Source organism: Anomalospiza imberbis, chromosome 19 (assembly GCF_031753505.1).
Source record: "Anomalospiza imberbis isolate Cuckoo-Finch-1a 21T00152 chromosome 19, ASM3175350v1, whole genome shotgun sequence".
In the NCBI taxonomy this organism is placed as follows: domain Eukaryota; kingdom Metazoa; phylum Chordata; class Aves; order Passeriformes; family Viduidae; genus Anomalospiza; species Anomalospiza imberbis.
In genome coordinates, this window is record NC_089699.1 from 8,705,235 (window position 1) to 8,721,846 (window position 16,612).

The 16,612-nt window shown below is 55.8% G+C and overlaps 1 protein-coding gene, 1 long non-coding RNA gene and 1 other non-coding gene across 4 annotated transcripts; 2 read left to right on the top strand and 1 right to left on the bottom strand.

Annotated features, from left to right (window-relative positions):
- Nucleotides 1–345: 345 nt before the first annotated feature.
- Nucleotides 346–9,978, top strand: FDXR (ferredoxin reductase). Of its 2 annotated transcripts, none has more exons than XM_068209550.1 (12): nucleotides 346–391; nucleotides 482–579; nucleotides 1,728–1,823; nucleotides 3,002–3,124; nucleotides 3,654–3,767; nucleotides 4,289–4,390; nucleotides 5,668–5,775; nucleotides 5,964–6,048; nucleotides 6,647–6,867; nucleotides 7,155–7,326; nucleotides 7,727–7,900; nucleotides 8,535–9,978. In XM_068209550.1, exons 1-12 carry the CDS (start codon nucleotides 361–363, stop codon nucleotides 8,663–8,665), a joined length of 1,455 nt encoding a protein of 484 aa, XP_068065651.1. In that variant the 5' UTR covers nucleotides 346–360; the 3' UTR covers nucleotides 8,666–9,978. The 2 variants fall into 2 exon arrangements, with proteins under 2 accessions (XP_068065651.1, XP_068065653.1); XM_068209552.1 differs by having other exon boundaries at nucleotides 6,665–6,867.
- Nucleotides 9,979–12,359: 2,381 nt separating this feature from the next.
- Nucleotides 12,360–13,040, bottom strand: LOC137485324 (uncharacterized). The gene is made up of 2 exons (XR_011005274.1): nucleotides 12,989–13,040; nucleotides 12,360–12,575 (listed from the first exon to the last, which is right to left on the bottom strand). It is a non-coding gene; the product is annotated as an uncharacterized lncRNA (long non-coding RNA).
- Nucleotides 13,041–13,513: 473 nt separating this feature from the next.
- Nucleotides 13,514–13,586, top strand: TRNAK-CUU (transfer RNA lysine (anticodon CUU)). The gene has a single exon. It is a non-coding gene; the product is annotated as a tRNA-Lys (tRNA).
- Nucleotides 13,587–16,612: the final 3,026 nt, after the last annotated feature.

Genomic DNA, 16,612 nt, shown 5'->3' on the forward strand with positions numbered 1-16,612 from the left:
GGCTGCAGCGGAACCCGGCCCGGGGGACGCGTGTCCGGGGCCGCGGGGCCGGAGCGGGACGGGCGGCGCGGCCGGGGCTGCGGGCCGAGGGGCTGCGGGCCGAGGGGCTGCGGGCACCGCGCCCGGCAGGCCCCTGCTCCGCCCCTGCGGCTGTGAGAGGCGCGGGGCCCCCCGGGACCCCGGTGCGCGGCTTCGCAGGTCTCGGTTCTGGGGCTGTGGGGCAGTTGACACCCCGCCGGCCCCGGCCCCGGCCCCGGCCCGGCCCTATAAGAGCCAAGGCCGCTGTCCCTGACCTCGAGGCGTTCCCGCCTCCCCGGGTGCGGTACATAACCCCCGGCCCCGCTCTGCTCCGCTGCGGCCATGGCCGGCGCGGGGGGCCGAGCCCCGCTGGGTGGGTGCCGGGCTCGGGGAGGGGCCGTGCCGCCCCCGGCAGGTGGCCGCTCGTGTGGCCTCACGCCTTGCCCGTCGTTCTCCCCTGCAGGTCTGCGGCGGTGGCTGTCCTCGGCTGCCCCGGCGCCTCGGGTCTGCGTGGTGGGCAGCGGCCCCGCCGGCTTCTACACGGCTCAGCACATCCTGAAGGTACCGCGGGGGCGGGCAGGGACCGGCCCGAGGGGGGCATCTCTGCCCTGCCTGGCTCTCAGCAGGTTCTGGGGTGGTTTAGTGGGCTCCTGGCCCTGCTTCAGCCAGGTCGGTGTTGTTGGGGGGCTGCTTGGGCCTGCCCAGACCCCACAAGGTCCTTCTGGGGCTCTTTGGTTGGGGTTGGTACCGCTGCTGTCCTCCCTGCTCTGTGCCTGGGTCATCCCTTCAGGACTTAGGTTGGTTGCTGTGAGTTCATCCCAAGTGATTCTTCTAGAATCAAATAATCAGCAGGAATCTGTCTTGCTCAAAGCTGTTGTCACCCAGCAGGAATGACATAAACTGTGTGTTTAAAGTGGATGCGTGGGACCTGCTCTCCTCCTTCCTCCTTCCCCAGCAGAATTAAGACACGTGGGTGATGCTTTACCTTGTGTCTACAAATTTCAGTGCTCTGGGCAGTCAGGTCTGTTGGGAAATGAGACCTGAACACAGAACTGGGCTAATGGCACCCTGCAGAGATACAGCAGCTTAACCCCATCATTAAACCATGCTGTGTTGTCTCTGAAATGTGTTGGAAAATAGCTGTTACTAAGCCTCAGGGACAAATTTCAGGGCTGCTTAATCTCGGGAAGAGGCTGACTCAAAATACAAGATAACAAAAGCCTTGCAGCCAAGCATCTGTCTAAGGCTCTGGCCCTGAGGTGACTCAGCCCAGGCCATCTCAGGGCATGGGCATCTGCTGGGGACTGGCAGATGTCTGGCAGGTCCCCCAGCACCCAGGGTGCTGTACTGGCTGCTTCCCAGCTGGTGTGGGGGCTCTGTGATCAGCCCCCCAGGTACTGGATAGTGTGGAAAAGGAGCTCGATCAGCCCCCCAGGTTAGTGTGGAAAAGGAGCTCGGGCCTGGGTAGGGAGATGGAGCCCCACAAGATGGACTCAGTGGTGGTTGGGGTCACTGTGCTACATCTTGTAGTCTGAGCTGGCAGTACCAGGTGCAGCATCATCCTGCTCATGGAAAAGTCTGGAAGAGGCTGTTCCTGGCTTGCTGCAGCCCATCCTCCTGCCCTGTGTTTCCCCCAGCTGCAGACGAGTGTTGCTAGGCTCCTGTGACCTTTCTGTCCTCATCCCAGCTGTGACTTTCTTCTCCCGCAGCACCATGGCGGGGCCCTGGTGGACATCTACGAGAAGCTGCCCGTTCCCTTCGGCCTCGTCCGTTTTGGAGTGGCCCCAGACCACCCTGAGGTGAAGGTTGGTGCTGGCTCCCTGTCCTTGCCTGTGTGGTCAAGTGTGGTGACAGTGGTGGGTGCAGCTGAGTTGGTCACTGTCCTCCCTGGTGCCCCAGGCTCGCTGTGACATGGAGCTGTCAGGCCAGAGAGGTCCAGATCTACTTGTCCGTGCTAAGGCCATGGGCAGGTGGCATGGCACACCTGGCATAAGGGCTCAGGACAGCGGGCCAGAACCAGGGGCTTGTGATGGGAAGTGCTGCTCCCAGTGCTGCTCAGCCTGGCCTAGAGCAAGGCCAAGGAGCACAGATGGGTTTCTGTGTCCCTGGGCTGCTCATTGCTGCTGCCGCTTGCCCCTCAAGCAGTGCCCGTTCTGGGAACACACAGATCTCCTCATGGGCTCCGTGGAGTTGGGCTGTAGGTGCTCTCCTGGACAAGGAAAAGTTAACCCAAGGATTTCCCAGCCATTTTCCTTTGCCTGGCAGTGAGTTGTACACAGGAGTATCTGCTGTATCTGAGCTGGAGTGGAGGTGGTTGGAAGTGTAGGACACAGGAGATCCAGACACGGCGATATCTTGCAATGATTTCCTCTAGTCCCTGGAGATCCAAAGACCAAAATGCCTGGATCCTTTTGTGTGGGAGGGGAGGAATGGACATACTGCAGATGCTGCCCCAGCTGTTATGGTGGTATCTGTCCTGTCCCCAGGCTGAGTCCATGTGGGGCTGCAGGGGTGGGAGTGGTGGTTTTGCCGTATAGCCCTGATCACTCAGGAGAAAAAGGTCTGGATGGCATCCTGCCCTGCATCCTCTCTCGAGGAAGTGGCTTTCAGGAGGGTTGAGATGAGATGCCAGCAGAGGGGGCCAGGTGGGCTGCAGACATCACTTTTGGGAAGGAGTTTTCCCCTGAAGTGGGGTTTGTTCTGAGGGGCTGAATGTACTGGGAAGGTCTTGTCGTCCCCAGGTGGGTGCAAAATATGAATTTTCCTTTCACAAGGGGTGGTGGAGAGAGTGCCAAGTCACAGCTGTGCTTATCTCCCTGTGAGTTATCTCTGGCTGTTGGTAGATAACAGTCTCAGAATAACTTGATTGGGATGAGGCGGTGAAGCGTCTCAAGGCTGGAGGGGACGGGCACAGGGAGCTCCTGTCAACAGCAGGCCTTGGCCCTGGCTGTGGGATGTAACTCCAGGTCTGTGATCTCTGCAGAATGTGATCAACACCTTCACGCAGACGGCGCGCTCGGAGCGCTGCGCCTACTACGGGAACGTCACCGTAGGAAGGGACGTGACAGTGCCGGAGCTGCAGCAGGCGTACCACGCCGTGGTGCTGGTGGGTACCAAAGCCTTGGTGTCCCAGGAGTCCTGGGAAAGGTCTGCAGGGTTATTCTCCACTGGGCTGTTGGGAGGAGTATTTAGGTGAGGTATTTCTGGGTGCCTTGTTACCATGGGAAACTCTTCCCAGCCTTGGGACAGCTCAGATGCTCCCAGGCTTGTCCAAAGCCCTTGCAGGGGGCATTTTCTGGAGCTTGACATCAAGTGCAGGTCTCTGAAACCTCCCCCTGTGCTGGCCAATGCTTATTTTAGCCTGCCATGGATTTGTCCTTGCTGCTCAGTCCTCAGCTTGTCATGCTCTGCCTTGGACCAAGGACGTCGAATTTGGCTCTGGAGCTAAGGATGATGAGGTGGATGAAGCCCCTGTGCTTGGGCTGTGTTTAGCCCTTCCACTGAGTATCTCAGCCTTTGAGAGGGGATATCACAGCCATGCAGTGACCCTGGCAGCAGCTGGAAGGGGAGATCTGTGTTTTGGTGTCAAACCCTGCACATAGTGACATCTCTGACTGTGTCTGCTACCTCCTCAGAGTTACGGTGCTGAAGACAGCCGGGTCCTGGGGATCCCAGGGGAGAACCTCCCTGGTGTTTACTCAGCCCGAGCCTTCGTGGGCTGGTACAACGGGCTGCCCGAGAACCAGGATGTGAGTACGGCCCTGTGCTTCTCTGCCCTTCCTCCAGTCCTGCTTTCCATCCCAAGGCAGGCATTCAGCTCCTGAAAGATTAAGTCCTGAAAGGCCTGCAATTGGAAAAGATTAGCAGGAGACATGTTAAATCCTTCTTAGATGGTAGAAATGTGAACAATTTGCACATCAGTGAGAGTGGATTAGCTGGCTCTGCAAGCTGGCAGCACATTTTGGCAGGGCCAGATGGGAACCTGTAGGGGTGATGCTCTGCTTCCTAAGGAGGCTTTTTGGCCAAAACAGCTCCTGCTTCCAGGAGAGCAGGAAAGGTGGGGACAGGAATCATCTGGGGTGCCTGGAGCAGCTGTGTTGCTGCGTGTGCTTGGGGAGGAGGCTGGTGTGGAGTTTCCCAATCTGCATCACCTCTTTTTTGGGCAAAGCAGGGTGGAAGGGAGTTTGGGTGGTAGGAACAGGTCTAAAGGGCTGCTTTAGACATTGTGGAGGCCATATGGATTCAGTCACAGCTGGGTCTCTCCCCACAGCTAAAGCCTGACCTGAGCTGTGAGACAGCGCTGATTCTGGGTCACGGCAATGTGGCACTGGACATTGCCCGCATCCTGCTGTCCCCACTGCAGCTCCTCAGGGTGAGTGATGGGTGCTCTGCCCCATGAGGGCAGCCCAGGCCCTAAATTCCCTCCCTGCTGGCTGGCTGCTGGCTCCCACCCATCTCAGACAAAACCTCGAACTCCTCTGTCTTCAGGATCTTTCCCTAGGGAAGGCTGCTGCCTGTCAGGTGCACCCATGGATTCGCAGTCTGTAGGGAGTGTTGCAAGGCTGTGGCCATGACTTGGGTGATGCTGCAGAGGCCTCTGGACTTCTCTGCTGGCATCCAAAAAGTTGGAAATTGAGCATCATCCCTGTGAGAAGCAAAAGAGGAGGCACTTTCTCTCCTCTGCCACCAAGCCAGAAACTTCTGTTGAGGTTTATATTTTTCTACTGGTGCTGAGGGCAGCAGCCTGGTTTCAGCTGGTGGCACTGGGCAGACTGGTGGACTTTGTCCCTGTAGCCAGCTGGGAGCTAGTGTGCACCAGCTGCTCCATACAGCTGCTGCCCCAGATGTTGGAAGCAAAGGCTTTCCCTCTGGGAGAAATGCCACAAGGTTTGTTACAGCTGTGCAGCAACTTCCTGTATTAATATCTAAATTAAATTTAAAAAAAACCCAAACTCGGAGACACTGCCAACCAGTGACTTAAGTCAACTGGGAGCAGTGCTGCAAAAGACATGACACTGGTATGAGTGCCAGGGCGGGCAGGTAGTTCCCTGATAGGAATGTTGGTCTGGAATAGTTTATCCTGGTTACCTTGTGTCTCACCAGTCATGTTTTCTCAGGAAAAGATCTTGCAGTCTAGATAAGCACACATGACTGAAACAGAGCACAGGATTTCTGTGAGGTGCCAACGCCAGGGTGAGGCCTGGCCAAGCCTGTGCTTTGTACTGGAGCTGCCTGGGGCAGGCAGGTGGTGATTTGAACTGTGGTTTGCAGCAGGTTTCATCCAGAGCCTGTATATCCTAAGCTGAGAAGTTCCCCCAGCATCTGCAGGCACCTCAGAATGGAGCTCACTGGAAGGCTTTGCTGTGTTAGCCCCAAGGTGAACCTGCTGGGTGGATCCCCTGAGGCGGTCACGGGGTGCTGGCTCGTTACCTCTGGTGCATTATGGCCTCAGAAAGAACATTCAGTGATGAGGGACCAGCTGTGCAAATAGCTCTGTGCAAAGGGAGATGACTTGTTTCCCGTCCTCGCCTGGGCTCTCTGCATGCACAGCCAGCTTTTTCTGCTGATTTTTCACCTTCAGAGGCTGTGCCTTCCCCCCAGCTCCCTCCAGATCTGCCCTCGTCCCACTCTGCCGTCTCTGTTTTGCAGAAGACAGACATCACTGACAGCTCCCTGGCAGCTCTTGCCTGCAGCAAGGTGAAGCGTGTCTGGCTGGTTGGGAGGAGGGGACCTCTCCAAGTCGCTTTCACCATCAAGGTGAGGCTGGAGGTGCTGCTGTTTCCCAGAGTTGAGCCCCAAACTGCCCATCCCTGGTGGGGAGAGGTGGTTTGGGGGTGACTGTGGATCCCAGGCACCCTCCTTCCTGCACCCATTTCCTGGCTCCTAGCGGTGTGGGGCTGTCCTCTCTCTGCTGGAGGTAACATTTTCCTGCTCACAATTCCCAGGAGCTGCGGGAGATGATAAACCTGCCTGGTACCAGAGCTGTCCTGGACCCTGCCGACTTCACAGGCCTCGAAAGTGCTGTCAAAGGTGAGGGAAGTGTGCCATGCTCCTCCAGACAGGGACTCACCTTGGCAGGCGAGCAACCAGGAGTGATCTGCAAGTGTCCAGAGTGTACATCAGAGAAACTCTTGTCCTGTACTTAATGCCTGGCTCATGAAGGCTCAGTTACCATGGTGTGCCACGTCCTCAGAGTGCCAGGAGGCACCAAGACAAGGGAACATTGTGTATCTCTGTGCAGCCCCTTAGTGCTTACACTCTGAGTGATGAGGGCAGGAGGCTCAGGGGGGCTGAGGGAACCTTGCAGGGGAGATCCCAAGGCTGTTGATTTAAGAGCTTCCTGTAGACATAAAAAGAAAACACTGAGTTCAAGGGTGTCCAGAGACCTGCTCTTCTCCATGGGCTGTTGCCTCCAAGCACCAGCAAGACAGGAAATTACAGACTTTGATTTGTGTGTCCCACTGGCCTCAAGCCTCAGGAGGTCCCCTGGTCACTTTGACTTGCAGTTTGTCATCTCAAAGGTGTCAGGCTCCCACCGACATGACAGACTCACATACTGACAGTGCCCTGACACGGCCTTGGCCCAGCGGTGTGTCTCAAGGGGTTTTTGCTGATTCCTGTTGTGGAGATTTCTCTCTTTTCCTAGATGCTCCCAGGCCCAGGAAGCGACTGACTGAGCTGATGATCAAAACAGCCCTGGAGAAGCCAGTAGAGATGCGGGCAGCAGCAGCAGGGGCAGCAGCCCCCCGGGAGTGGGGGCTGAAGTTCCAGCGCAGCCCCCAGGAAGTGCTGCCCAGTGCTGATGGGAGGAGGGCACGGGGCATCCGCATGGCCCTGACCCGCCTGGAGGTACTGGGAGGCTGGGATGGAGCAGGCCACATCCATCCCTTGGGAATCTGGTCCCCAAAGAGAGCTCTGTGTTCCCTGTCTGGCTGGAGTGGCCTCTGGCAGGCTCTCAGGGAATCTGGTACCAAAAGAGCTTCTGGTACCACTAAGAGTTTCTCCAAAGGGAGCTCTGTCCCTGATGCTACTGCAGAATGGCCTTTAGCAAATACGCAGGGGTCAAAGATGCAAAAGGGGGCTGGAGGGGGCTGTTGCTCTGACTGTGGTGGTCAGCCTTTTCCTCCCTCTCTCAGGGCTCAGGTGACTCTGCCAAAGCCATTCCCACTGGAGATGTGGAGGAGCTGGAGTGTGGGCTCGTGGTCAGCAGCATTGGCTACCGGAGCCTGCCGCTGGACCCGGCTGTGCCCTTTGACAGCCAGCGCGGGGTCATCCCCAACAGCTCGGGCAGAGTGGAGGGTGTCCCAGGTCTGTATCCACAGGGATTTGCATGGGACATGCTGAGCACAGCTGGTGGGTTGGGGGCTTTGGGGTGGGAAGTTCATTCACCAAGGGCATGGATATTGCACACCTTGGAGAGTGGAAACTGAGGAAATGAGCTGCCTCTGTCGGGGTTAAGAGCTGGCCAGCCTCCATCTCTTTTTAGAGTTGTCTGGTTTAGCAAAGGGGTTTTACTGCATCCTGTTACTAAAGGGACATAGCCCATGCAGCTGCTTAGTGCTGATCTGTAGGTACACAAACTCCTGCCACAGCACTGTTTAATAGTCTGTTCACATCACCAAGGTGGGGAAGAGGGTAAGCACTTGCAGCCAGAAGGGTCCAAGGCCACATGCTGACCCGAGCCTGGCTGCTCTGTGTGCCCCTGCAGGTCTGTACTGCAGCGGGTGGGTGAAGAGAGGACCCACAGGCGTGATCATCACCACCATGAACGACAGCTTTGACACTGCCCAGTCTGTGCTGGAGGATCTCCAGGGGGGTGTACTGGATATATCCCCCTCCAGAGAAGGTTTTGGGCTGGTGGAGAGCATCCTGCACAGCCGAGGTCAGTGCGAGGCTCGGTAGCAGCCAGCAGGAGGGTTCAATACAGCCAAACTCCTGGATCTGTGAGGGAGCAGAGTCTGAACCATGGGAATGGATTTTTCTGCTGTTTTGATGTTCCAAGGCCCAGGGAAAACAGGGCTTGAATTCTCTCAAATATGTGTGTCATTGCTAAGGTTAATGACCACTCTCTGGGAAGGGCCAATAAAAGCAGCACAGACCTTGGGTAAAATGTCAGTGTCAGCTGCCGAGACAGTGAGCTATTGCTCTTGAGTGGTTTTCCTAGTAATCCTTCCAAGCAAGTTAGGGGAAAGATTAAAATGCCCAGGAGAGTAATTTGCTGTAGCTGCGTTTAAAGACATTCAATTAAAGTGTGTGTGTGTTTTGCCTCTTAAACTGTCTGAGGTTTAACAGTGAACTGGAAGCATTTTGTCCCCTGATGTGGTTTGTGCTCGCTGTTGCGAGCCGACTGGAACCTGCCACCCCTCTCCTTCTGGTGTTAGGAATTATTTCTCCTTTGCGAGGCTGAGCTCTGACACCATGTTGGAAAAGGGCAGCTTTGCTGCCAATGGGGAGCTAAGGCTGAACTTGTTCTTACTTGGTTAAGTTCTCTCTCCTGTCTCTCACCATCACCCCAGGGGTCCGTCCTGTTTCCTTTTCGGACTGGGAGAAGATTGATGCTGCTGAAGTGGCAAGAGGCAAAGCTGCTGGCAAACCCCGGGAGAAGATTGTGGATCCTGCGGAGATGCTGCAGATCATCGGTCTCTAAGGCAGCAGCGGTGGGAACGTGGCACTGCTCCAGTGGTACCATCCTGGGGCAACACCAGTGCGTCATGAGCAGAGCCTGGGAGCACAGGGCTTGTGTCTGGGGCTGATGGTGGCTCTGGAGGGGTGTGTGACACTGAGGCCTCTCTGGTAACAATGAACTTTGGGTTCCCAAAGTCTCAAGACCTGAGGCTGTTTGCTGGCCCCACATCCCTGCAGCCAGCTACCATTCCTGGGGGTGATTCTTGTCTGTCTTTGAAGCATTAATGAATCATGCAGTGCAGGTGAAGGGAGGTGTGTGTGCACCTGGGGGACTCCTGGCCAGCCACTCTCTCACAGCAAGTCACATGGAGAAGTTACCCTGTGTCTTGCTGCCTCCCCTTTAAGCCACAAGCCAGATGTGTTTGTTGCCTTGTCATTCATGCCAGAGCAGGCATCTTTTAATATTTTTTTTTTAATAAACCCTTCCAGGGAAGCCAAAATGGACCTGCAGCTTGAGTCTGGGTTCTTTGTCTGCCACTGCCTTAGCCTCAGAGCAGCCCCCAAAGTGCTGCAGCTCCTGCAACGTCCCAAGGCAAGGCAGCTCTGGGTGATCTCCACTTGTAAGCTCTCCACAAGCAGAAAAGGGCATTAATTTGCCTTCTGCTTCCCACAGTCCGTCTTATGGGGTAGATTGGGATAACAAGCATGTAATTGCCTTGATCAGGATCATGGGGGATCCTGTGTCCATTGATACCTGCCAGTGCTGACTGGTGCAAGCAGTGCCTTCAGCTCTTTCTCTCCTTTCACTGGAGGGGTTATTTTTTTTTTGGTCTGTGTGTTTTGAAGCTTATTAAATGCTTCTCTTAGCCCAGATTGCCTATGGTGACGGTGTCAGGTTTTAAGCCAGATTACAAGCCGTGAGCTGTAATCTCCTCTTTATCCGTGGCACAGGGGCAGCGTCAGTGGGGCCCCTTCCCTGGCTGTCCCCAACCCCCCCGTGTTCCCTGCCAGAGCACTGCAGGATTGCAACCCCTCCTCCCTGGCCTCTGGAAATGGTGACAGTGGTGCTGGCTCTGTGATGGAAGCAGAGGGGAAATCAAGCTAGGGCAGCCTCAGCCCAGCCTCTCACAGCAGAGGACTTGTCCACAGGGTACTGTTCTCTCACCTCATCTCTGTCTCGACTCAAGGAATGGAGATCTCTGATTTCCCCCTATTTTTCCCTTTTTCTCTCCCATACTTTTCTATTTAAATCTCATTTGAAAGCTCATTAAGAAACTCAGGAAATGTGATAATGGGAACTCGTACTCAAACGAGCAATAAAGCTTTTGTGGAGCAGCTGTTCGTGTGATGTGGCTCTCCTTACGTCTCATGGCTGATGCAGTCCTAATGCTGAACTCTGGAGCAGGAGATTACATCAATGCTGGGTTCCGAGGTGAATCAGAGCTTTGGGAAGGGGGAGGGTGTGGAGGCGACGGGGGCTGCACCTACCAGGAGGAGCAGCCGTTCAGGTTGGCAGCCCAGCCAGGAATGTGACAGCAAAGGGGTTATTGTGGCTGCATCAAATCTGAAGGCTTTGGGAAGAGAGGAGATGGATCCTCCCCAGGATTTTCTTCACATCGCCTTGAATGTTGATGCCAGGATGCTTTTGTAGCTGTGGTAAAGGCCACTGTGCTCATGCTGAGCCTGGCACGTGGCTGTTCCCAAACTGAGGATGCTTCAGGGTAGTTTTTGGGCTGTGATAATAGATTAACGGGAGTGCCTGTCCTTGCTGAGCTCCGTGACTTTGCTTAACCCTGGGGGTTAATGCTGCTCTGTAAGAAAACCATGGGATGCTGAAGGTCAGTGAAGGGCAGGGACAGGGGACTAAGCCTCCTGGGCAGAGGGAAGATGGTCACAATCATGTAAATTCTTATTCAACGCTTCCAGCTCCCTTTCCTCTGCTGCCTAGGAGCCCAAGCCCCAGCCCTGTGTCCGGGTTTCTTCTGCCTCCCCATCGCTGTCGCTGCCCTCCATCCTCCTCAGGGCACCGGGAAGGTCCGCGTCGTTAGGTGGCGCTGGGAGGCCGTACCGGGGAGCGGAGGGGCCGGGCGGGGATAGAGGGGTGACCTGGCACCCCCGGGCCGGGGGTCCCAGCCCTCCCGGTGCACCCTTGCAGGCTCGCATCCGGGTTCTGCTTTTAGGCATGAACGACCTTGTGTTTGCCCCAGGTGTGTCCCCACCGCGGAGGTGCAAGAGGGCAGCCAGGCTGGGCAGCCATGCCCCTCGCCCTCCGCTCTCCTGAGCTGCCACTGGAGCAGCTCCAAGGCCGTTTTCTGACACAAGTGAGGAGCTGGAAAGGCGATGCTGTGAGTGACACCCGTCTGCTGTTGGAAAGAGGCCTGAAACACTGAAAGTCGTCGCTGCCAGCTCTGCATGTGGCTTGAACTGCTTGGATGAATTATGGCTCAGCTTAGCTCTAATGAGGCTGCACAAAGCTGCTGGAGGTCAGCATGTGGTGAGCGATGGCCTGGAGAGTGGCTGGACACAGCTCCCTGCTCCACGCTTCCCTTGCTGTCTCCTGTGTGCTTCTCTGCAAGGCAGCCAGGCTGGCTGTGGGGCCGAGCTTGTCACACTGTGGGATGATGGCATGGTTGCATTTGGGTCTTTGCAAGTTCCTCTTGTAGCTTTGCACTACTGTGCCTCAGTTTCCCTGTCTGAAGACTGTCAAGGCAAGCTCTTCAGGCTCGTGGGGTGCCTGTGGACTCCTGCCTTGGAGTAGCAGGTCTGACACATCCCAGAAGCTCCTGTTGATGCTTCATTTTCCAACCACTCCCAGAAGACAAGTGCAGATCTCTCACTGGCTTTGCTAGTTGACTGCCTGCTGCTCATTGGCCTTTTCCAATGAGCATTTAGAGCCCACAAAGCAGGAGGTTTCCTGTGCTCTCGAATAAGGAGAAAACCAGCTTGAGTTGGATTTCTGGCCTGGCACTGAGGAGCTGTGTTGCTGTTTAAAAGCCAGCTCACACGACCAGAAAAAATGGTTGAAAAGGCTTTTCCCCAGTGTGGCTAATACACAATTTTCCAGCCCCATCCCCAGAGCTGGCGTGGCGCAGAGGCGGTGTCCAGTCCTGCTCCGGCCCCTCACCGCATGAATCACCAAATTGCAGCACCCGCTGCCGGGAGCCCGGGTGGGTCCGTCTGCGCCGGGGCCTCGCCGGGAACAGATGGTTCCAGAGAGTGCTGACTTCAGCGCCTTGGCTGAGCACAGCTCCGGCCCCTGCCTTAACCCACCCTCACTTCTTGCTCTCCTGGGCACATCCCTCATGTGCTCTTCCCCTCCAGATCCATCCCCAGCCCTGGGCAGGGATTGGAGAACACGTTGGCATACCAAGCTCTGGGGTCACTGGAGCTGGATACCAGCCCCACTGTGTCCAGGAAGCCACTTCACTTAAAGGACAAGTTCATCCCTTCTTCCAGAGGACCCCAAGCACGTCCTTGACTCCAGACCCACCACAGGCTCATGGTTTCCATGCCCAGTCTTACAGATCCAGCCTTGCCGGGGTTCTGCACTTGCCAAAGTCTTGCTCATGGTTGAAGGGTTGTGCAGGGTCAGACAGTGGTGCTGCAAGTCTAGATGTTTTCCCTCTGCTTGTTGGGATGAATGACTTTGGGACTGCATGAGCCCATTTCTCAAGGTCAAGAGAGGAGCAGAGGTGTAGGAGATGCAAACTCCAAGCAGCTGTTTCCAGGAGTTATTTAGGGATACAACAGCGGCAAATAAAGTTGTTGGTGGGTGATGGCTGGTTACGCCCCAGAAAGAACTGATTTCCTTCCTTCCTGGGAAATTTCCATTTCCAGCAGCTTTGTCTGCCTCATTCCCAACCTCTGGGGCAGCCCTGCAGGCACATGCCACCGCAGGGGGAGGAATTAACCCTGCAGGGATAAAACCATCCCTGTTTATTTTTGCTCCCTTAATTACTGTGAGGGTAGGACATGGTGGCAGCGGAGCTGTGCCAGACTGGAGCTGCACCGGATCCGTGCCAGGCATGCACCATGCACAGCACCATCCCCGTGACTTCTGTCCCGCCTTTCTCCTTGCGCCACTCTCTGCCTTGATTGCTTTTATGGCAGCTGGGATCCAAGATCGGCCAGCTCTGTGTGATTATTTAAGCACTGAAGCCCTGAATTCTCTGGGGGATGGAGCAGACAGGGGAGCTGGGGAAGGAGGGGTGGCCCTGGCAGCTCAAGGTGGCAGAGCATGGAGGAAGATAATCTACACCTATGTTTACATCTTAAGTGTGACCCAACAGGACAGGGACAGGAATAGGAGCACCTGGGCTCAGACCTTCTTAATTTTTGACCAGACTTCTTGGGAAGGAGAGGTTGGCAGCCAACAGAAAGGACTGAGATGAATGCAGTTCCAGGATGAATGCAGGGCAGGGAATGGATGTAGGTCCATGGCCAAATCCCATGTGTCACAAGTGTCACCTGCAAGACTCAGCTCTGGCAGAGGGACCTGTGGGCATCTGATGTCAGATGCCATTAGCGGGGTGCAGATGCCTGTGGGGACAGCCCAAGAAGTCTGTGTCACCCAGATGCCACCCTACCTTTCCAGGGACAGCTCTGGCTTTGTGTTGGCAGTGCACAGATGCAGGTCCTCTCCTTCCCCAAGTACTGGTCTAGGATGCACATGGGTGAGAAACCTTATGCTGATTTTCTCCCGGGGACAGGAGGCTGATGCTGGGGTTTGCCTCGCAGAGGTGGAGATACCGAAGTCTTGGTGTGCTGCTCTCGTGGCTGGGGGTGGGTGCTTTGAGTAGGATCTGGGGTGCAGGTTTATGCTGGAGGTGGGGGTTCCCGGGAGCTCTGCAAGTGTGGAGGACTGGGACAAGCCCGGCTAGCTCAGTCAGTAGAGCATGAGACTCTTAATCTCAGGGTCGTGGGTTTGAGCCCCACGTTGGGCGCCAAACCTGCCACTGTGCTCACTCTGAAGCCCCTGGCTTCGCCTGCCCGGCAGAGGCATGGTCAGCAGTGAGGGACACTCCCCTGTTTCTCATGGCAGATTCGGGGAGCAGCTAAGACAGAGCGCTGGGCTGTCTGCCTTGTATGGAGGAGAGGCGGTGTCCGAGGAGGTAATGAGGGACTTGACTCATGAGGGAGTTGACTCACGGCCGGGGGAAAAGTCTCAGGTTTAATGCAAGCTCCGGGTAACTCTGAATTCCATGTCCGATGGCCAAAAGTGGCCACGTGGCTTTCGTAATCACCTTAAGTACCGGGGCAGAGACAAGGGGAAAGGATGCCCACTGCCCAATGGGGGAATTCAGGGGAGTGGAAGGCAGAAGGACAGACAGAAACACAAGCCAATGGAGGAAGGTTAAGGGAGGGACCCGTGGCCTTTGTCCACTCACTCAATGCCCAAGGTGGAAGATTCTGGGAGAGTGGGATTAGGAGCTGCGTGATGGACAAGGCACCAGGGAGGGGTGGCATTGGAGAAGAGGCGGGAGAGCTCAGGGTGGAACCATTGGGAGAAAATGGGGGGTGAAGGGGCAAACCATTACAGAACTGTTACAAAGATATGAAAACACAATACAACACACAAGGCTGGAGTTCTGGGGAGCCAGAATGGAGGGGGCTGGGGCAGGATGTGGGGCTTTACCCCAGTTTAGGATGTGAGATGCCAGGGGGTTGCAGTTGCCTCTGAGGAGTCTGCATGGAGCCCAGGGCTCTGACTGGTGTTGGCCTGGGTGGGCCAGTGCAAACCTGGACAAATATCAGGATCCCAACATGAGCCTTCCACATTCTCCTTGCTCCCTCAGCCTGGCTGCCAGTGAGCTCTTCCCTGCAGGAGGTGGCTGCACACCAGGAGCTGTCAGAGCACCATGCCTTGCATTTATCAACCTGCTTACAGAGCCTCCTGCAAGAGGAGATGCCAGGCAAAGGTAACGAGGCGTTGGAGAAGCTGGCTGAGCTCCCTTTTGCTGGGACTGTGCCGTGGTTAAGGGACCAGCTGGGATGCCGAGGGTGGCACACTGGGCCACTACCACAGCAGTGGGAAGGGGGAGGATGAAGGTGGGAAAGGCACTTGGTACCTATGTTGTCCCCACCCAGCCCCGAAAGCTGGGCAAAGAGGGTACAGCATCCCCTGAGAGAGTGGCACTAAGGAGTTGGGAAAGTAAGAGGAAAAGTGCAGCTGCATTTCCTGGGGTTGTGGGCTTCATCCTGCGGTGCCAGTGGTGCTTCTGTTTCAACCTGGACCTTTGTAGCCATCAGGGCATTTTTTTTCTTTTTTTCTTTTCTTTTTTTTTTTAATATAGAAAGGCCATCAGGTGTTTAAATGCACAAATAAATTATTTTGATGATGCAGAACAGCCCCCACAAGCTGCATTATGTCTGGTGACCCAGACCCAGCAGCAGGTTGGATTTGGAAACTCACTGCCTTCTCCCAGAAAAAAAATGTTGGGGGTTTTGTTTTTTAAGACATTGAAGGACTTTGCCAGGAAAACTGCAAAACTGCAGTTGGGTTCTCAGGGCAGTTGCTCACTGCGAGCCACTGGACTCAGTGGAGAGGAGGTGTGGCTGGGGGGCCTGGCATGAAAGTGTCACCACCAATCCTTGCCCTCCACTGCTTGTCCCCACTTCCAGACACCTTCCAGCTGTGCCCAGTGGTGGACCAGACTTGGGGTTGTCTCTATCTCTGTGAGGACTGGGCTGTGATGGGGATTAAATGTGCCATGGGATGGGAATGCTGGGGAGCCATGGATGTGATGGTGGAGCTGGGTATTGTCCCAGGTATGGGGTTGCTCTGCTGGGAAATATTTGTGAGCCAAGACCCTTTGAGGGATCCAGTCCATGGAGCAGCCAGTCCTGGGAGAGATAAATGAAGACCCTGAGCTGCCGGAGGAGTAATAACGACATGGAAACAGCTCAGTGCTTCTATGCCAGCCCCAAAAGACCAGATCCCTGGAAAGCTGGTCCCACAGGCTCTATCACACTGGATCATGAAGGCAGCAGAAAGGGTTAAATGCAGCCACTGCCTCCTTAAACCCAAGATCGGCCCTTTTGTCGATGTGGGAGAAGAATTTGAGGTGTTGAAGACCTGTTGCCAACCCTTAAATCTCTCTTTGGGCAAGAGAGCGGACAGTGCTGTGAGAATCAGGCAGAGGTGAGCAGCCTGAGGCTGGGGGAGCAGGACATGGCAGGCAGGTACCCAGGACAGGACAGATCCTGCATCCCCCACTGCCCTGAGCCCTCGCACTGCAGCAGCCTCAGAGATTTGGCTGAGCTCTCCTGCAGAGAGAGCGGGTGCTGCTTTACAGGGATTAAAATAAATGTAGCCCTAGATGCATTTTTCCTTTTTGTCTTTTTTTTTTTTTTTTTTTTTTTTTTTCTTGGTACCTTTTCCACCCCCGAGGTGCCCCAAAGGCACCCACAGCACCTGGGCAGAAGGTGGCCAGGCTGTCTCAGGGACCAGGGATGGTGTGTGGAGGTCCTGCATCAGGCAGCTCATGGCTAAGCACAGACAGAAGGTTTTTGGGCAAGTTGAAACCTCTCTGGAAACAGCCTCTCCAAGCCCAGCAGCCACAAGGATGCTGTTGCAAGTGGCTGCAGTGCCAGCCTGGGTGGCAGACGCCCAACACCCAGCCCATTTGGGTGGCCCTGTCCCTGAGCCAGGCATCTGTCCCCGGGGAAGGCAGAAGGGCGGCAGTGCCTGGGCACGGGCACTGCTGGCACCCGGCTCCGTTGGAGAGGGCAAGTGCTCTTGGGGTGGTGCCCAGTGTTTTGGTGGCTCTGAGCCGGGACATGGGGAGGTTTGGGAGAATTTTCCCCCCACGGTGGGGACTGAGTTGAGCTCTAACTCCTGCCAGGTCCTGCCAGAGCCATAGTCCCTTTGCCTGCAACCACTGGCTCATTTTGGGGCAGAGTGGGCACCACCCAGGGACAAGGGAGCCCCAGCAGGGCCCCTGCCTGTCTCCCCTCTTCCCTTACTGTA